Here is a 20,474-nt window from a genome sequence, read left to right on the forward strand (position 1 = left end):
CTATAAGGTCCAATTTGTTGATGCACCCACCGTTGCCAGCAATAGCAGCTCTAACTATTCTGTAAACATCTTCCTCAAGGTTTAGGAGTGTGTTCATAATTCAAAATAGAAAACCAGAACTGCAACCCTCCACTCTAAATCATCCCAAAGGTGTTCAAGCAGGTTGAGGTCAGGACTCTGTGCAGGCCAGTCAGGCTTCTCCACACCAACTTTATTACACCTGCAGCCACAGAAGTGATTGGAACCGGAATTCATTGATTTGGTGGTGGGACCCAATACGTTTGGCAATATAGTGTATATACACACTTGCTAAAGTTTGCTTCAAGGTCCCTTAGAAAGTTCCACTTCGGTCACATCAGGGAGCTTCTGGCACCGTTCTAGCAGAAAATTTCACCGCTGTTCTGATCAGTAACGGTAGACCTCATGTCTATCCGTGTGGTGGACCCAGGATTTAAACCTGGTCAATACTACAGAATCCACATGATAAATGTGTGTTTGAGATCATTGTCCTGTTGGAACGCCCATTTGAGGTTGTGTTGAAGAATTCAGAGGTATTCCTCCTTCATTATTCCACTTTGTGCAATGTGCCAAGCAGCAAAACAATCCCTCGCCATGGTGCTCCCACCACCATGCTTTACAGTGGGGGTACAGTATCATATCTGAACCTCACCTTGACTCCTCAAGACATACTTCTCCCCCAATAGCTCAGTCTTGTCTGATCATAAAACCTTTCTTAAAAAAGTATTTGGCTTGTTTATGAGGGTAGCTGCACATTCCAAGCAGCACTGCTTTGCTCAGCACTCACTTCACTGTAGATCACAGGTGTTCCAGTACCTGCAAGGTGAGGATTGCTTGAGCATTAGAAGTTCCTGGGTTGTTCCAGATGTTGGGACCCCACAGCCATGGATTACAACATGAAAGATGTGGTTCCAACTTTTCTGGAACTTTCAAAATAAATTGGATTTAACCCACTTCCAACATTTGGAAAAAAAAAAAAAAAGGGGGGGACTTTCCATGATGCCACTGGCTGTATAAAAGCACCCCCTTTCCAATGGTCCTTTCTCTTCCACCCGGACTCCGTGCGAGGCATGACCAGAGAGGAACAGCGCACTAATGTGTCTTTGCTGGCAAACAGACATAAACTCTTCAAACTGGATCCAAGGGTGTCATACGATCATCATATGCACTAAGTTAAGTACAAATGAATCACTGTTTGTGTACCCCGGTATTCATTCATAAAACAGAGAAATTAAGGTATGAGCCTGGCTTGACTTTCTCTTTGAGGCCTGCAGAAGAAAACTGTGTTCCAGAGAAGTTCCCTGCAGAGACGCTGTCTCTACGAAGCCGAGTGGAGCGTTTTTTCCCAGTCTGAAAGGAGGACAACAGAGACCGCATCACCGAGGTAACGCGCAGCTTGGTCGGCCCGACAGCGAGCCATCGACTGCATCACTCTTTTTGTCATGATTTTCAATCATCTTTAATCAACTTGTTTATATTGTACATAGTCCATTAGTCTTTATTATTCTTTAATTCTGCTTGGTAGTTTAGTTGGATTATTTTAGCTTAGTAAAGAGTTTGTTGATTGAAATGTTTGACTTTGAGTTGACTTATTTTTGTTAATAAATTCTTGTATTTTAAGAAATTGTGTGAATTCATTCTATATATGTGCAGAGTTTATGCTGTTCAATAATGTCACAGCTTGGCTCACACCTTTCTATTTTGTGCTAATACCATCGCCTTACTGGGCTGGTATTCACAGGACAACCCTTAACAGACCGAAATATTATTTGATAAAATATTAATATTAAATAATATTTTCAGATTCACAGTCACAACACAGAACATCCACTCTTCTTTCTTTTGAGTGACACTATGATTCAGATTAGCCATTAAAGCTACAATAAATGCAAAGATGTGCATCTAATTCTTGTTTTTGAATTAATTTAAGTTTAATGTTTCTACCCTAAGCTTCTGACTGCAAATGCATGACTCCTATTTCCCCTTATCATTTTTAGAAGGAGTGTCTGTGTGTGGCTGACTGTCATTGGTTTATTTTAGGTCTGACACTTTAGTCATCCAGACAATGTTCTCTGAGAGCTGCAACAGGCCTTTCCTTTGGATCTCTGCTTTGTCCTAAGATTGCAGATGACTAAGCTCATCTTGACAGAACTACTGTCACAATACACCGTTCTCCTGCTCTGTTTAAAGTTGCAGCTTTCACTCTGATTCACAAACAACAAGACAGCATGCCGTATGAGTTCATGACTTTTTGCTACTGATCTTTTGTGTGTTTGCTAAACAGGCTGAGACATGTTTGCTTTTAGCCTGTCGAAATAGCGGAACCGAAACAGCTGTGCTTTCAAATTTACAATGTTGGAGCTCATTTCAGGTAACTCGCCTGGTTCTGTAATGAACAAACACAAATCAGGGTTGGATTAACGGTAAAAATAGAAGTCAAATACACGCCAATCATTGGGCATGACCTGTGGACGGGTAGAAGGTCCATAACAGTATAAACATTATTGGTGATAAACAACTTATGTTAAGCGGTGTACAGTTCATTCATGCATAGAGAAATACAGATGTCTATGTATGCTTTAATGTATGCGTTGGAAAAACAAGGTAAAAAAAGTTTGATAGAATAGCTACTTTTTTTTGTAATGTAAATAAATAAATTTGACAGGATAAAACTGGTTTACACCAGTTCTACATGCACAGACTTGTGTAGACCAGAGTAGTTGGAGGTCAATTGAGAAGCTACATTAAGGTGTTCTTGAAGAAGGATATGGATGAATGGAAAGCAGTTTAAGAGTAATGTGACATTGGGTTAAACTGTGGGCTTTAAAAAAAAGAATAGCTCACAAATCCCTCCCCATCCCTGTCTGCTGTGCTTCATCACTTGCATTCCTGTTGTTAGGTTAATATAAACCAAACTTGTAGAAGACAGTTTAAGCGAAATAAACAACTAATCAGACCTGTTTACATTAATTATATTGTGTGGTGTTTTGAGCTCTTCATCCTGTGGGCTATTTGCGTGGTTTACCACTGCAGCCAAAATCTGAGCTTTGTTTTCGTACATGCCAAACCACTATTAACTAATTATGGAACTTCTGACATGAAATTGGTTTTACTCGATTTTATTTAGGGGTATAATAGTGATGGGGGCTGAATACAAATGTTCTCCACATTGTTCAGATATTTATACATAAAAAGTTGTGAAAACCATTTAAAGTGCTGGGATAACATATTTTCACCCATACAGATTTCATTGTTTTTGCTTTTTTCTCACACTTTATGTTTTGTGATGGTTTCATTCCTAAGTTGAAACAAGCTATCCAACCCAACATATCCTATTAAGAGATATAATTGTCCCCTAAACCTAATAACCTAATAATTTAGTCCAATGTTTAGGATCATGCAACAGCAAAAGTTGTGCTTTGTTTTTTTGAAAAATATCTTCCAATGTGGGTTTTAACAGATTACCTTTTGTTGTGAAGGAGCTGGGAAGAAAATAAACTTGGGTACGACTGCATGCAGTCCAGTGGAAAAACCAGCACTTGTTGTGAAGTGATCAGTCAAGAGTGTTGCTGGCTAAAATAGGAATATCATGAGTTGGAGAGTGAGTATTAAGCCAGGCTGGTTGCTAGGTAGCTTTGGATCCTCTTTAGCGTGATCCGGCACTTTTGGCCTGAAGTCACATTGGTTAACAGTGCAGAAAAATAAGTATGGAGAAAAACCAAAAACTGATACAGAAACGGCTAAAACAGGTGGTATATAGTAGATGGATTAAAGAATGAATGGAGAAGGATGATTTCCTGATTGGTCATTATAGCTGCAGTTGCAGACAAAAAATGTGATTTACATACATTCTTCATCTTAATGTCCCACCTTCTTAAACTAAAATCATTGCAAGAGCATAGCTAAATATTATAAAAAAGTTTCTTCATCCGTACAGAATCCCCTCAGGTTCTAGTAGCAAATATTTTTTCATAGCTGATGGCAGAGGCAGCTGATCGACTCCTCTGTGACAAAACCCTCGCAGACTGGCTCTGATGGCACATCTGGTGAGGTGAAGCAGGCTGCGTGGAGTGTTGGTGCAAACAGCAAACAGGGAGTCATAGAAGTCTTTATGTCGCTGCAAAGACAAAGAAACCCAAAATCAAAATCTGCTGGGAAATTTAAGGAGAAGACAGCAGAAGTTACTTTCCAAACAGAAGCAAGGGCTCCAGATTTGTTTATGTGGATCAAATGGGTTTCTGCGGAACTAAGAATATGAACCAAAGAAAGAACAACCTTTGTAGATACTACCTCATAGCAGTCATCGGGAATAGCTGCTGTCCACTTTCTTGTAGGCTTTACATGTTCATAAGAGTTCACCAGAATTTCTACAACTCTGGGGTAGTCATAACAGGACTGCAATACCTGCCAAAAACATTACATATCATCCAGTGCCTTAAAAAGTATATAAACCCCCCTAAACCTTTTCACATTTTGTCATGCTAGAACCACAAATTTCAACATTTTTATTAGTAAAACGTTTTAAGACCTTGTATTCCTTTCCACTTCACTTTGTTGGAAGAAAATCCCAAATAAAACACATTAAAATTTGTCGTGATAACATGGCAACACGTAAAAATGTTAAAGGAACATCAATACTTTTGAAAGGCACAGTACAATTTACCACTGGTAATCGCAACATCTACTTAACAGCAACAACCCATCAGCTGCACACTTCGGTACCTTGTGGAACTGCGATGGGTAGATCCGAGCTGCGTTAAAGTTCAGCAGCAGCTGATAGCAGACCTCAAGAATAGCCATAGGCCTGACTCCTGTTACTTTGAGGACGTACTGAATGGGAGCACAACCGTTGATGTCCATGGCTCGTGCATCTGCTCCGGCCTCCAGCAGCATCTGCATCAGGACATGATCACAGTTCCAGGCGGCCTTGTGAAGAGCCGTTTTATTGTCCTCTTCCTTCAGGTTGGGATCTGCGACACAAATAGGTTTTTGTTGTTTTTTGTTTTTTTTTACAGAAAACAATGTTTCTAATACATTACATGCTTGAAGTGGATCCAGAACCTGCTTTGTGGTCCAGCAGAAGACGACAAACAAAATGGTGATCTTGGCTGTAGACCTGCTCCTTGGAGTCGAAAGACCAAAAGGCTGCAGTCATTAAAGGGGTCTCCCGGAGAGCGTTGAGGGCATTCACAGATGCTCCATGGGCCAAAAACAACGGCACCAATTCTGGAACCCCAAATCTGGCAGCTGTGTGCAAAGGTGTGTCCTCCTCATAGTTGTGGCCAGCTGTGTTGACCGTTGCACCTTTGTAAGTAATGATTATTATTGAATTAACATTTTTATTCACAACTATGCAGGCTTACAGACATGCATCCTCACAGTTCTACCTTTGAGGATGAGCTGCTTGGCACACTCCACAGACTCCCTTGTGATGCAGTAGTGCAGAGGAGTGTGCCCACTCAGTGACAGGCTGTTGACCTTTGCTCCATAAGCCAGGAGTAGGGCCACACAGTCGCTGTTGGAGACCTCGCAGGCCACATGCAGGGGTGTCTTCCCATTGGGCATCTGGTTGAGGGCCGCACCATTTTGGAGGAGCACCATTGCTGTTTCCACAGCGTTGTACATCACACATACATGAATACCCATTGCCCAGGATTTCTCCAGCTTGTAGCCTGGCAACCAATATCCTGGAAGAGATCAGATATGTTTAAAAGTAACAGTAGAGCTTACATTTTAAGTAGTGCTTGTTTAAATTTTGGGGGAGTAAAACATGTTTTGGACTGATTAAAACTTCTGTAAATTATTGAATATACTCCTGAATTTGACAATGTTATTATCTAGTACTACAGCAGTGCTTGTAAACAGTTTATAGGTTTGTGGAAGTTTAGCACCACCTAGTGGTTAACGTTAAAGACGTATCTTCTAGTTATGCAGGGAAATAAATATGAAAAATGTTATGTGTACTTGCCCTGTTTATATGAGGCCAAGACCATGTTGGGATCGTCCACCTCTAGGACTGTGTCAATGTCAAGTTTGCCACAGTGCAGAATCTGCAGCACCTCCTCAGCATTGTTTTCCTGCAGGGCCTTCAGGAACTTCTTCTTTAGTTGTTTGACTTCCAGCTGCCTGGGCCTGAACTCCTCCATGTATTCCTGCAGAAGGGCGCTTCGTGTTCCCAAATCAGCAGGATCAGGGTCTATTATTGCATGCAAAGCATGTACGAGGTTGAAAATGATCATACAAACTGTAGCAAACAAGGAATCGAGAATATCCACCATTAGAATATAGCCATAGGAGTTGTTTAAGGAAGGAGGACGGAAATGAAGTCGAAGAAGACGGGAAGCAAGCGGCAGGAGCATGTCGTCAGAGGGAGAAAATACTAATGCACTCCTGAAGCAAGTATAAATAGAAAGCATAGAGGTCACTGCCAGATCACTGTAGGACAGCTGTTCTGCTGAGATGTCTGTCATTTAGTGTAAGGTCACGTGGTATATATAACTATCTTTCTGAGTATGACAGGAACCAAAAAGATGTACTTAATACATATATTTACCTGAGTTTGGATTTTGTGTCCAATGAACTAGAATTTATTCTCTGTTCAACTGTTGTTTGGAGGCCTTGAGCACAGCTATTTTTCTAAATTATTATTTTTTAATCAGTTAAAAATGGCAGCAATACCAGTTTGATACAAATTAAATCATGTTTATCCACCAAAAAAGCAATTCTTAAAAATGTCCTAGATGGCTTGTCTCACCAGGTGTGTGATATGCTGGTAAAAAGTGTGGAAGGTTGAAAAACAGAACACAAAAAATAGAATTTGCACCTACAAAAAAATATAAGAGACGCATCCTGGAGTAGATGAACTATAGTGTGAAAGCTTTCATCTCTTTATGGACTCTGCTTGTTGGTGTTAAAATACAATGTATATTAAACTGTGGTATGTTTGGTATTTTTAGGGAACAAATTGGAACTTTGCGATGAACTGAGGTGTACAAGTAGGTAATTTATAACTAATGAACATGTCTATGTACAAAGAAAAACATTTACTGGATAATAAAAACAAGAAATAAAGACATAACCGAGGCAAACCGTGGACAATGACTGCACATTTTATTTAGCGTGACGGGTTGCTGACCTTTCAAACTCTGCAGAATGCTAAAAAACATAAAGGTAAAGACAGAAGGGGGGAACTTCAAAAGGGTAAAAGCATTACTTATTGTTGGTGGCAAATTTCTTTCATTCTCAATGTACATAAAAGACAAACGCTTCAAGATTTAAATCAAACTATCTGTATCTCTTTGCCTGCCAGGTCCACCAGGGTCTCATCCATACATGGGATAAGTCAGCCCAGGGAAGCTCAGTCAAAGACATAGAAAAGATTCACCGCGGCGTCACGTTGGTAGCTCAGGTCTCCTCAAGCCTCTAATGAACTGCGCAAACATTCTGACACAATATAAAACAAGGCTTCTGCAGGATTCTCACACCATATTGCTTTTCGTGTTTACCTGTACAAATAGGGTCAAAAGAGTCCAGTTTGCTGGATATTCACAGAGGGTTACAAAATATTACATAAGAATAAACTGTTTGCAGTAGCACTGGAGCAGCATTGTGGTTGGGAGAGAGCACAACAGGAAATTACTGCTGTGTTTCCTTCTCTCTTTGGATAAACTTGCCATTTTTCCTTCTGATTCAGTTTTAATGGGAGGATTCAGTCATGATTTGGTAGTTGTACAACTCTGGATACATCACTATTTTGTTAATAAAACTCTTTATTTTTATAAGTTAAAAAAACAACAAATATATATATATACTTAGTAAAATATATGAACAGATAAATAATAGTGATTGGTGATGTGGTAATGCCTGTTCCAAACCTGTTAGCAGCAAATCAATAAGGTTTCTAGAACAGAATGGGCTTACTCCAATCGTGTGGTGTGCATCCTTCAAAGTTTTCTCTTGGGGATGAGAAACAGGCTTTCATAATATTAAAAAACATTAGCTCAAAAAACTTCAAAGCAATCTAACAAATAATGCTTTAGGTCTTAGCGGTATCAGTTACTGAATTGGATAAGACATTAATGCTAGAGATGAACCGAGAGATCATCTAGTGACCGGAATCAGACAATTTTCAGCTTGATCAGCCAGAAACGCTTTCTGGCCAGTCGGAAACTCGAAAATCAGATCCTTTTCCAGTCGGTGAATGCATCATATTCAAGTGCTATCAGTTTGCGATAACAGCAACACTCTGCGATGTGGAATCTGAGTAAAGATTTCCTTTTGCAAGTTTCAAGAAGGTAAATTCATGACTTTTAGGATAATTTTAAGACCATTATGGATTCAGTTTTGGACCTGTATGAACTATACAACGAAACTGTAAGTAAGTCAACTTAACTTACCCAAAAAGTTAGATTTTACTTATTTAAAAATTTTGGTAAGTTTAATATATCTTAAGCTACTAAATTTGGTGTTTTTAGCTCTGACATGTGGCTACGGTCGTTTATCACCAATAGGTTATCTACCTTTAAGAGCTTCAAAATATAGTACGCTTCTTACCACCTATTATTGATGGGTTTTATTCAACCACTGAAATCCGTATATTCAAGTAAAATCTTGTTAAATGAAAATCATTTTTAAGATCCTGAAGAAATTCTGGAAAGGATATTTTCTACCACATGTCGAGATAAATCTACAGTTTGTTCAAGAAACGAGAGAGTGAGAGAGAGCAAAACTTTCAGCAGGTAACAGGAAGGCTGAGCGTACTGCAAAGCTGCTCTGTGTTATCCTTTTAAGCTTTCAATCCATGTCTGTAATAGAACATTTATGAATTTGGAAAAGTGTTTTTGTACATCTTGATAAGACTTCACAAGGACACTGCTATTTTTGTAATGCTAGTAATGCTAGTCGTGCTAATCACTTAAAAATTACACCAAGGAGCGTTTAAAATGTTAACTCTGTAACCATCTTGTCCCTGTTTTAAAATATTAGTACAACCTTAATGACCACTAACAGCAGCAAAGCTTTAAAAACTTTTTTATGCTGTTCTTATATTTTAAAAATTAAAAAGAGCTAAAATCGGTATCAGTCTATCAGAAATTGGCCCAAAAAGTATTATCGGTACATCTCTAATTGATGCAGATTTCCAGTGTAACAATACAGTGTCAAGCATGATATTTGCATGTGAATCATCAAAAAGCACAACAATAAAGAATATAAGTGAATTAGCTTAGCATTTGTTTCGACACGCACACAGAAGCAGGTGGAATTCAGGAAGTATTCAACTACTCTAGCATGTCTAAAGGCAACAGTGGGGTTTAACCTTATTACCGACTTACAAAAAGAGGTCAAAAGCAGGTTATTAGTGAAGTCAGAGCAATGTTATGCATTTAAGCAGTAAATAAGCTTCTTGAGGATTAGATTGGGTTACAAATTCACTGCTTGCACAGAACTTGGAAATCACTTACAAACCCAGTCCAGTGAATACAGTACATCTTTTGTGAGTCATAGTCTGATAGCTGCTTTTTGATGTATAATGTTAACATTTACAGTGTTTGCACTTCCAGTGTTCTCCAACAGATCTTCCTCCCTAATTTGCGTCCTTTTTTGAAGAACATAAGCAGCATAGAGACACCCAGTTGTGGGAGATGACCATGGCCTCACAGATCTATCTCACAGACCTGACCTGCTTTACTACAACCGCAGATTTAGATTTACATAGGTCTATTGAAATGGCACATTTCACTTATTTGGATCTGTATTTATCACTGTACATGAGCATGGGTTTTCATCTGTGATGGGATGAGGATGAGATGAACTTCATCACACACTTACTCTTGATATGAATAAATAAACCCATTTTACAGCTATAAACAGCAAAATAAATAGAACTCAGTAACTTCTCAAAAAGTGTCAAATTACAGGGTGGGGAAAAAACAGGGAAAATGAAGGGCAGGATTCCATCAACCAAAAGCTTGTTTTGGTTTGTCGAGTCAATGGGTCACTCAGCCCCTTCTGACGGTCAGCTGTGGAGCTCCAATGTTGAGAACTACAGAGCAGACGTCCCTCTGGGTTTCAGCAAGGGACCTGCTGACCTTTTGCTCCATGGGATGCTACTCCACGTGGCGCTACAGTAGGACAACAACAGGAGGTATGGTTCTTTTCACTCTGTGGAACTTTCTTTGCATGCATCCTTCTTCTGCTGCTGCTCCAGCTCTCTCTTCCGCAGCTTCTCGCGTTTTTTCTCCACTTTCTCCTGGTTGCGCCTGGCCTTCTCCATTAGAACTTTAAGGTCTTTGATCTTTTTCTTGATCAGCGAACGGTCCTGGGAAGAAGTGACACCGAGGGTCTGAAAAAAATAACCAAGCAATGTCTTATTTCTTTGCCAGAATTGCCAGAATAAATTAAGCTTAGGCATAATCTTTGCTGGATATTTGATTACTTTTCTTGACAGAATTAGTAGAGCTCATTTAAAGTAGTTGGTTCCAGGCCCAGACCCAGCTTTAATGCATGGTACATACATTTTCAGTAATGTTAATTTTGGGGCTTTGGATAGGCCTTTCCAGAAACCTTTTAGCATATTTTGTCTATTCCAAAAAAGAGTTCTGATGTGGATTGTTTTGTTGAAAATCAGAATCAGAAAAGCTTTATTGCCAAGTACGTTTTTGGACATACAAGGAATTTGTTTTGGCATAGTCGGTGCAATACAATACAAAAGTCCAAATGTTTACAAGTTTACACTTTTCGACTCAAACTGTAACCCTCAGATAAAATAAATTGGTTTATGGTGATCATAAAGTGGAAGATGATGGAGCACCAGTGTCACTGTGTCCAGCAAAGCAAGTTTTTCATCCCTACAGATTGCAAATACTGGCAGGTGGTATCATGATGGAGTAGTTACTTACAATACAATTGATATTTTATTGTTCTTATACTACTAATTCATTTACCTTTCCAATCAAAAATTTCTTTTACACCATAAGCACAAAGTCACCTTGAGTTTATCACCATCCAACTGCAGCAGCTGCTCCCCATCTATGTTTTTGGCAGTGAATTCTGGGATATGCTGATCTAAATTGAGGCCTGTGAGCCAACGTGCCACTTGCTGTGACGTCCACTCCGTAATGCTGCGGTGCTGCCACTGATGCTGCTTCAAAGACTGTACTTCGTCTAAGATCTAACATTTCACAAGATATAGAAGCACATTAGAAGTCAGACAGAAAGCTTAGCCAAAACAGGATCAAAAATGAGTCCAGATGAAATAAGCAGCAGCTAAATTAACATTGAATAGATTGTTTTGCTGACATGCTTTTAAAAAGTATGCATTTAAAAAAAATAGGATTTCTTTCATGTGAAATATCTGTCAGACACGTGCATAAACGCTCCTTCATCTCCAATGATAGCGAGACACAAAAAAGAATAGTTCAAGCACAACATGGACACAAAAACACAAATGCAGAGTAACACATGTGCTCTCACCTCATCACCTATCATATCCAGACTCTGAACATTGCAGCATGAACAAAAGAGAAGGACTGGGTTTGTTAACAGAGCAGAAATGACTTGGGTTCAGCTACAAAAGCCTAAAATATCTCAAGGCATTAAATTTGAACTCAGGCAAATGCTATTTGATGTAAAATATTTACTATTGGAGGTTAACTGATCCCTCTAAAATGCCCTTAAGTGTGAATGAGTGTGTGTGTGTGGTTTGTCCTGTGTGTGTCTGTGTTGCCCTGCAATGGACTGGCAACCTGTCCAGGGGGTACCCCGCCTCCCGCCTATAGACTGCTGGAGATAGCCACCAGCTTCCCTGTGACCCACTATGGAAGAAGCGGTTGAAAATGACTGACTGTTTACTATTGGTATATATATAGAAAATCATCAAAAGTAAATAATTCACTCTGAGTACCTTCAATTATCTGGAGTGCACATATATTTTTCTCAAACGTGTTTTTTAATAGTGAAATCGCAAGTCTAAAAACAATGATCATGGTGGCGACTCCTCCAAAGAGGAAGAGATTTTATTAGAGCATTTTGTACCTCGTCTGAGGACAGCACCGGGGTGTTGGAGCGTCCTGACATCTTGGCTGTGCCGAGCAGACCACTGATCTCCACTGAGCTGCTGCTGCTGCTGGCGCTCAGGTCTTCGCCCAGGGTTGGTGCCTAAAGAATCAGAATTGCACTTTGTAAAAGCTTGCAATGGGAGCCAGCTGGCTTTGAGACAGAATTTAGCTGATTAACTGGAGTACTTTAGCCTTACTGATGTTTCTGTGCAGTGTTATTGTTTTATGGATATTTTCTACAACATGTCCAGTGAGTGGATAGTCGAATCAAGGGTGAGTAGTTGGGTATATTTCTTGAGCAAAGAGAGGAAAAGAGGAGTGAATAAATCAGTGTAACGAAGGCATATCTCTGACTGTGTATCAATGTGCTTCTTCTGATGATTTTAATCCATTAAAAAGTTGCTTCATGAACCGAACGTAGAATTGGGCTCATATTTCAAATGCTCAGATGCTGAATCAAAACACAAATAGTAAATGTAATTAGATTGGATAAAGCTGGATGGTTTCCAACTACTACAGGCCTCACTGCAGTGCCTTGCTAAACTATTCACACCCCTTGAACTTTTGTACATTTAGTCACATCACAAGCACAAACATCAGTATATTTTTGATTATACTGATTCATTATACTGATTACACTGATTAATTAGATTAATTAGAAAGTAGATGGAAAATGATTTGATGCTTTGATGATGTTTTTAAACATTCTTTCTGATAAAAAAAAATCTTTTTTTATTAGTTTATTTATGTAGGGACTTTATTCTTACATGTTACAAATGCCAGATAATAGGATGATGCCTGTTCCACCCGGACAACCAGAACATATTCAACTTTTAGAATGGCCCAGTCAAAGTCCAGACCTAAATCCAATTGAAACTGTGTGGCAAAACATTGAAAATGCTGTTCACAGGCTTTCTCCATCCTATCTGACTCGGCTTGAGCTGTTTTTCAAAGACATGGCAGAACTTTGAATCTCTAGAAATTATTTTGGCTCGTACAATTCAAATGAAATACATTGAGTTTGCGGTTGTAACATAAAAAAATGTGGAAAAGCTCAAGAAGTACGGATTAATTTGCAAGGCCCTGCAAATGCAAATGAAGAAAATTATACCTTTAGATTCCAATAACTCTACTTTAACTCTTAGAGCCAAAAGCTGCTGAGAAATAAAGACTATTAAATAGAAAAATGTGTACACAGCTTAAAGCATCCTCATTAGATGGAGCCTGAAGATTTGTTTGGAGCTTATATTAAGGTCAGGGTTTTTTTTTTTCCCCATCCTGGGATTGATGTCACTCCTGAACGGAGAGCAGATTTCAAAGTCTGTCATGACTAAATGTAATAAAAGATTTTGTCTTCAGCAGCTTAGAGGGATTATTTGAGCCTTGGCAGTGTTTGAGCTAAAAGTCAGACTAATCTCCCAGGCTCAGACTCTCAGGCTCAGTAAGTTGAATTTTCACCTAAAAGCTCATCATATGCACATAAGTTCTGCTGTGATTTATCTTCTGATGTGCACTCATCTTCAGATAAGCTTGTTCTCAGAGAGAGAGAGAGAGAGAGAAGGACAAGGCTCGTTCAGGATCAAAAAGTAATCTTCTTTTTAATATTATCACATCTGATAGAAACAGTTTTGCCGTAAGACCCACTCGGCAAAATTTAAGAAATAATAATTGATTTTCTTTGCATTTGTGGTTTAATAGAATGATTAATCGCTCAGGTACTTAACAGAGAAGCATTTTTCTTAATCCCTTTTAGTGGATTGGGTGATAAATAACAAAGCAATAAAAAATACAATACCACATAATATAAATAAGAGAAAAACTGGGGCGAAGTAATTGAGCTCTGTATAACAGAAATAAAACAATGCATCAATGCAGAAAAAATAAATTCTTTTGTGCATTATATTTTTCTTTCGTTTTTTTAACCAAAAGCGTGCAGAGTTGCTGTAATTTGAGTTTAAAAACAGACATAATGGTGATTTTAGACCCCTAAAGAAGCCTCTTCTTTTAAAACTTATAATTACATGAATGAAAATAGTTTTGTAATCTCCTTTTTGTACAGCAGCATGAAAGTGGTTTATAATTTTCGTTGCAAAACGGGAAAGCTCATTTACCTTAGCCTTTGGTGTCTCTGCGCTGCCATCTGGCGGCTGTGTAGAACTGGGGGAGGAAGAAAATTTTCAGAAATTAGGATGGGATTATCACCATCTGACACACATTCATACTTTCACACAAAGATCAGTCAATTGATGATAATTTGTGTTAGTAGAAAGTAAAACAGATTTGCTACAGAACACTATACTAACCCTTGGCAGCTTGTTATAGTGAAGCAGAAAGCAGAACATGATGCAATTACGTTTGTTTTTTGGTTTTATTTTTTGTCATTAGTTGCTGTTTCACAGCCAAATTAAATGGCAAAATTGAAAAGAGAAGTAAGTTAGGATTTTCACAAATTCTAGAAAACGTATTGCATTAGAATCAGCATTGAGCTGAAATGATGGTAATGGAATATGAATGTATACAGGATTGTATTGGATTGGACTGATTTTAATATATATTTTATACATTTTGACATACAATAGGCATGTTTGTCTTATGAACTGCATTGTGATAAATAAATAAACCCAATTGAATTGAAAATAATTATTAAATCTTCACTAAACAATTATTTATCCAGTGGTGATCTATGTGTATTTAAATAGGGTACAGCTAGTCCCCAACCAACCAATGGCCTTCCAAATTGCAAACCATATTAGATATTTTTACGGTCGACACAGATTATTCCAAACACTCCTCAGTTTTCCACATAACCTCAGGATCATGAGTTGTTTCTCTATCTTGCAAACACAACTAAATTCAAAATAAGCATCAGGTTTGTTTCCATTTTAAAGTAGGAGTTTAAGGTAGCTCTCATATAATCATGAGGCGGCGCTAAAGACTGATTTATTAAAATGCTGCTCTGTGCCTAACAATAAACAACATTAGATGCATTTACATTATACTGAACAGCTGATAAGGAGACTTCACAATTTCCTTTTAACATGATTACACAATCATGTCAGCAAGGTTTGGCAATATTCATGCTACAAGATGTAAGAACATTTGATGAAAATTCCTTCAGTTTTTATTTTAAAAAATGTTTTTTTTTTTTACTTTGCTCAGTCTCTACTTTTGCTTTTTGTTTAGTTTTCCGTTGCCTCGCAGCAGCTGTTTGTTATTAGTTAATTTCTTAGTCCTTCTCTATGCTCCATCCTGTACGGCCATATTGTCTCTGGATTCTTCACCAGTTTTCATGTAGTTCCAGGTGTCAGCTGGTGATCAGCACCTCTTCCCGGTTCTCCCAACCCCTCTTCTGAACCCGAGTTTTTCCATCCGTCCCTTTTGCTTGCTTTGTCTTTTGTACAAAATACTAACTTATTTCATTCCTTTGCTGTGATGGTAAATGATAACAAGAACCTAATGATGCAGCCTTATTGCCTAATTTTACCCAGATTCTAGAGCCTTTCTGTGTTCCTCCAGGCCATGAGATGGGCTTGACCTTGCAACTGCCTGAGAGCCTGCAAAAAGAAAATGAGAAAACAAGAAAATTGTAAATATTAAGCTACCAGAAAAGAGTATATCAGTAGATCTACTGCAGTTTTTGTTTAATTGTCAGAGTGCAGGTGTAACTACCATGACGTGTTTTTCTGGGGGAGCCCTCTGCACTGCCAGGGGCCCAATCACTGCAAACCGATCCAGAGCAACTGTGGGCTGGGCTTCCATGTGCCTGGGAGATTACGTCACACCAACAAAGACAAAAGTAGGTCCTTTAAATTAGAATAAAGGTGTGAAGGGATAAGTGATACATGGAGAAAATAGTGATGGTAAAAAAAAAAAAAAAAAATGGGAAAGAGGAAATAAGTACCATCGGATCTGAATAACTAGAACTGCACACTAATCTGACAGAAGTCCCTTGACATACTTTTCCCCCATTTCCAATTCCATGTTCTTTTTTTATTTTCTCCATGTAGGCGCTTTTGCTACTGTGTTCCTGCCAGTCCTCATCTCCATTTGTCCCTCTAATCTGGACTCCTTCCTGCTCTAGCAGAGCTAAGTGACAGCTTCAGCCACAAAAGAGCCTAGCGTCCAGACAAAAAACCCACTGCTGATGTTATTATCACGCTGGGCAGGGCAGTAAGTTGGGACAGCATCATTAGAGCAACAAATTTACACACAGCAATTATTCTAATAAAAGAATAAAGTGGAATTGACAGAGGTTAAAGACCAGCAAAATGGACAAAGGTGTGCACTAATTCAACACCTTTTGGTGGATGGTTCAGCAGATGCCGTTGGATAAAACTCCTGCTGGTTTAAATGACAATGATAAAGCCAAATATCAGTTTGTTTATTGATACGAACCTGTCCCTCTGGAAAACTGATGCTGTCTCCTGCGCAGTCGGTCTTAATGCTGGACGAGCGAGGGGATCCCTCCTTAACTTCTAAAGTAACAACAAAAATAGAAAACAATGTAAAAACACAGTTATTTCCCTATGAAAACCTCCAGTCTATCAGGTTGATGTGTTGTGGAAGCTGCAGTTGTGGAAAAACCTGACTCTGCTTGTCTTTATTAAAGAACTGTTAAACTAGGATTGCAATTATTCTCTAGCCTAATAATTCCCTAAGTGCTAATAGGCACGTTAAAACAGAGGCCTTCTTTTCCTTTGTATTGTATTCCAGCTGTATGGTTCTTATCGGCTCAGATCCAATCACTCTAACACCATCAGACGCAAACTTCTTTGAGCCGGCTCTGTTCTGACAGATGTAACCACTGAAACAAAGCTAGCCAAGCTTAAAAAGACTCGAGGAGAACAAAGCTTGACAGATGTGCTTAAACACGGAATACATGTTTGTTTTGGTTTGGAGAAGTTTTAAAGAGAGATTTAGGACAGGGGTGCAAGTGTGTCAGTGTTTTGTTTAAGACCAATGCCAAATGCTCCATATGGCTGGAGTGTGCAGGCTGAGCACTGAGGGTGGATATTTGTGTTTTAAATCTACTAAAACATGTAAGAGGAGTCGCTACACTAAAGTTACAGTGTTTCAGTTACAGTTTAACAAAAAAATCGGACATTTAGTCCCCCTGGGTAGGAGTCTATCAGCATACCACATCTTGACTCGGCAATATTTGCCCACTCTGCCTTGCACAGGTTTTTTTTCAAATCTTTCAGACTGTGAAGAAATCACTTGGCCACAAACCCCCGCTGGTTGACCAGTTTCGCCAATTGCAAGTTTACCTCTACAAATTTACCTTTACATATAAGTTTGGTCTCATCAGATCATGATATTCTCCAACACGGCTTTAGAAGTTTTTAGCCAGGCCTTAAAAATAAAAGGATCTGTCTTCAACCCTTCTTTGTCCAGACATTGAGAAATAGGAGATTGTTGTCACATGTAATCTCAACCAGATTCATTTTAACTGCTATTGGGTGTGCAGCCAAGAACACTAAATGTTGAAGTGGATGGAAAAAGTGCACAAAACAAAGTATTTCTGTAAATGGTGTGCACAGTTATGCAAACAGTTTATTGCAGTTTTCTCAGTTGAACTGTACATAATATACAGTTAAACCTAAAAGTATTCATACACAAGGCATATTTAAATAATAAAATAAAAGTAATCTATTAATTTTACCAACGTGTTTCTTCTGACTGGAAGTAACATTAACGTTTTGGAGTCCTGAATTTAATCTGACAGAGTCTGTGAAGGGAGCTAAAGATTAGAGTGATGGCAAAGATTTGATTTCTGTATTTTTCCACTGATTATTGAGAAGGGTATAAATCATTTTGGACATGCCATTTTAATCAGAATGTAAGAAAATCAGATTTTCTTTAATATTCCTTTTAGTCATATCTTTTGGAGAGATACGTGTCTCATTCCCTGTTAGAAACCGACTTCATGGTTAAATGTAAACTATGTTAAATCTTAATCTGCCAGGAGAATGAATCCTTTGAGCCTAACTGTAACACTAAAGGTGGAAAATGTTAGGAAATGATCAATCATGGTACAATTTTTTTACAAACCTGGTGTTTTGACAGGGTTGTTTACAGACCATAACCCTTCAGCTAACTGCTCTGCATGAAAACATCATAAGACGGGGAAAGAAGTGGATTTACAGAATACTGTAGCTATTTGTGTTGAATCAGATACTTTTTACCTAACAAATGATTGAAATGTGACTTTTTTAGGTGTCTCATCAGAAAATGTATGCCTTTTTAGTCAACCCAGCTAACTCCTGTTGGAGCTGCATTTTAAGGATGTCATGCAGAAGCTTCAACTTTGGAAAAAGTATCTTGCTGGCAGAAAACAAAAACGGATCCAAGACTGCAGTATACTTTCATTTACACTTTCACAGAAAATGTGTCATCTTAGATGATCACATTTAGGACAAAAACAAAAACTTCATCAGAAACATCCCTTTCTAAAATCCCCACTAAAATCCCTGAGAACCACTGACAAAGATCGCAAGAAAATCTGGCCCCACGGCAAAACACGGTTCTTAGAACTTGTGAGGCCTTGTTTAAAATGTTTATGTTGCGCACTCACAGACAGAAGTGGTACAAATGCAAATGATTTGTGAAAAAAAAGAGCTGTAAAATATTGCAGAAACCAGTGCCCTCCCAAAAAGACCTCTAGGTTGAGCTGCAGCTCTGCTTGGGATGTTCTGCTGAGCGCTGAGCCTCTCAGAACTGTTGCTGTTGTTGTTGTTGACCTGGATGCCATTCTGCTTCATCAGCTGCATTAACTCGGACTCCAATGCTGCAATCTGTCGGAGAGAGGCACAAATCGATGTTAATGATCTGTGGGCATTTACTTTGGGTAAAAAAAGGGTCTGAAATAAACGGTGCAAAGAGAGGATCATTACTCAGATGTTTGAAAACTATTGCAGAGGTTAAACTGAGATTGCACCTTATCTTAAATGGAAAACATTTACAACACAAGGTCGTTATGTATTTTTGTAGATTCCACTGTTCTCTTTATATTTTCAGCCAGTTTTCTTAGTATGAATAAAAGAGTTCACTCTGGATTTATTGATGATGTGTCTGTAAAGTAGTCAGCCGTTAAATATGGAACCTGTAAAAGAAAACCAGCGTGGATAAATGGACACAGAGACTGGATACAAAGATCGGTGGAAAATACATGGATTTGGTTCAATGGATGGATGGATGGATGGATGGATGGATGGATGGATAGATGGATGGGAAACATTTTCTGGAAATGCAATGTATGTATTTTTCCACACTCAAGACCTGAAAAACAATTTTTTTCAATTCCCGACTTTTCCAGACTGTTGGAACTCCTTCATATTTATAGTTTACAATGCCCTACAGCAGGACAGTAGGGACATGTATTCAGTGAGAAGAGTAATGACAGGGAGCATTTAGGGTGACTGTTCATTCAGCTGTGGAGGAAACAAAAGAGACAGAAAACAAGAGGAGGAAAGGGGGAGCACATAATAGACATAGCAGGAGTTTTTTTTACTGTAAAGTTGTTACATGGTGTAAAAACCTAATCAGATCCTTTGGTAAAAGTAATAGTGAGTTTGAGAACAATTCAGACTACAGAACCTTCCATCAGCTGTGCACATAACGTTTTAATACCCACAAAGTGATGATGAAAATATGCTGTGTCTCATCACTTTTTAATTATTTATGTACACAAAAGGCCATGCTGCATGGTTTGTTGTATTAAAATTAAGAACGGCTGTTCTCTCTGAGGTAAAACAAGCGGAGCTTCGCTGACAGAGATGAGAGATGGACACAGGATAGTCATGTTACCCTAACTTGCAGTCCCTGGATCTCAGCCAGATGAGCTTTCTCAGCCTCTTCCAGCCGCCTCCTCTCTGCATCCTCCTTCTGGATGAACTCCACCTCTCTGGAGGAACAAGATGCAGTGCAGATGGTAGAGTGCCCAGTGGTTGTGTATTAACATGTGAAAACAGGAACCTTTTACACAAGTTATTCTTTCACAGGTTTAACATGCAACCAGGAATGTGATGATGCTGCCGTTTACAACCATGCACAACAGATGAGATGCACCTCTGAAAGCAGAATGGCGCCTTTCTCCCATATTTACTTTGCCTTTTGCCTGAGAACTCTGTGCCTATGCTCTGCAGCTCTTTCTTCTGCCACCGATGAGCATGGAGGGTTTGTTTCATCAATTTGTTTCCATTGGGCCTGCAGGGGCTGAGCCAATTAGAGTCCATCAGAGTGGCTCTGAGCAGTAGAGGTTCTGATGGGACTGACCGAAAGAATTACAAGACAGAAGCACAGGAAGGCTGAGTGCATTAGACTCCAAACGTGGTTATTACTGCAGATGCAACTACGAATTCACTGTGCAGCTTTAAAGTCTGAAGTTGCTCATTTTAAACA

General features: G+C 38.9%; 2 protein-coding genes across 10 annotated transcripts in view; both read right to left on the minus strand.

The window, feature by feature from the left end:
• Nucleotides 1–3,121: 3,121 nt before the first annotated feature.
• On the minus strand, nucleotides 3,122–6,968 carry asb4 (ankyrin repeat and SOCS box containing 4). Of its 4 annotated transcripts, none has more exons than XM_047383536.1 (6): nucleotides 5,987–6,968; nucleotides 5,406–5,705; nucleotides 5,080–5,322; nucleotides 4,741–4,988; nucleotides 4,309–4,422; nucleotides 3,122–4,135 (listed from the first exon to the last, which is right to left on the minus strand). In XM_047383536.1, the coding sequence occupies exons 1-6, from the start codon at nucleotides 6,486–6,488 to the stop codon at nucleotides 3,944–3,946; spliced, it is 1,599 nt and encodes a 532-aa protein (XP_047239492.1). In that variant the 5' UTR covers nucleotides 6,489–6,968; the 3' UTR covers nucleotides 3,122–3,943. The 4 variants fall into 4 exon arrangements, with proteins under 4 accessions (XP_047239492.1, XP_047239490.1, XP_047239494.1 ...); XM_047383534.1 differs by having other exon boundaries at nucleotides 4,294–4,422; XM_047383538.1 differs by lacking the exon at nucleotides 4,309–4,422 and having other exon boundaries at nucleotides 4,850–4,988.
• Nucleotides 6,969–7,109: 141 nt separating this feature from the next.
• Nucleotides 7,110–20,474, minus strand: part of ppp1r9a (protein phosphatase 1, regulatory subunit 9A) — a 63,489-nt gene continuing 50,124 nt past the window's right edge. For 4 of the 6 annotated variants that reach the window (XM_047383526.1, XM_047383527.1, XM_047383525.1 and 1 more), the window contains 10 exons: nucleotides 19,881–19,977; nucleotides 18,733–18,868; nucleotides 16,470–16,549; nucleotides 15,744–15,837; nucleotides 15,559–15,628; nucleotides 14,186–14,231; nucleotides 12,052–12,174; nucleotides 11,491–11,514; nucleotides 11,006–11,188; nucleotides 7,110–10,360 (listed from right to left, as the gene is read on the minus strand). In XM_047383526.1, the coding sequence (XP_047239482.1) occupies nucleotides 10,175–10,360; nucleotides 11,006–11,188; nucleotides 11,491–11,514; nucleotides 12,052–12,174; nucleotides 14,186–14,231; nucleotides 15,559–15,628; nucleotides 15,744–15,837; nucleotides 16,470–16,549; nucleotides 18,733–18,868; nucleotides 19,881–19,977 (1,039 nt within the window). In that variant the 3' untranslated portion in view covers nucleotides 7,110–10,174. The remainder of the gene's footprint in view (nucleotides 10,361–11,005; nucleotides 11,189–11,490; nucleotides 11,515–12,051; nucleotides 12,175–14,185; nucleotides 14,232–15,558; nucleotides 15,629–15,743; nucleotides 15,838–16,469; nucleotides 16,550–18,732; nucleotides 18,869–19,880; nucleotides 19,978–20,474) is intronic. The other 2 variants (XM_047383528.1, XM_047383530.1) reach the window with 1 other exon arrangement.

The sequence above is a fragment of the Girardinichthys multiradiatus genome, chromosome 13 (genome assembly GCF_021462225.1).
Source record: "Girardinichthys multiradiatus isolate DD_20200921_A chromosome 13, DD_fGirMul_XY1, whole genome shotgun sequence".
NCBI lineage: Eukaryota > Metazoa > Chordata > Actinopteri > Cyprinodontiformes > Goodeidae > Girardinichthys > Girardinichthys multiradiatus.

Bases quoted from the DNA above. Each gene is read 5' to 3' on its own strand.
- asb4 (XM_047383534.1), bottom strand. From the start codon at position 6,488: ATGACAGACATCTCAGCAGAACAGCTGTCCTACAGTGATCTGGCAGTG. The intron at 5,706-5,986 runs GCAAGTACACAT...GATCTCTTCCAG, and splicing joins CTTGGCCTCATATAAACAGG to GATATTGGTTGCCAGGCTAC. The intron at 4,136-4,293 runs GTTGTTCTTTCT...TTGTCTTTGCAG, and splicing joins ATGAGGTAGTATCTACAAAG to CGACATAAAGACTTCTATGA.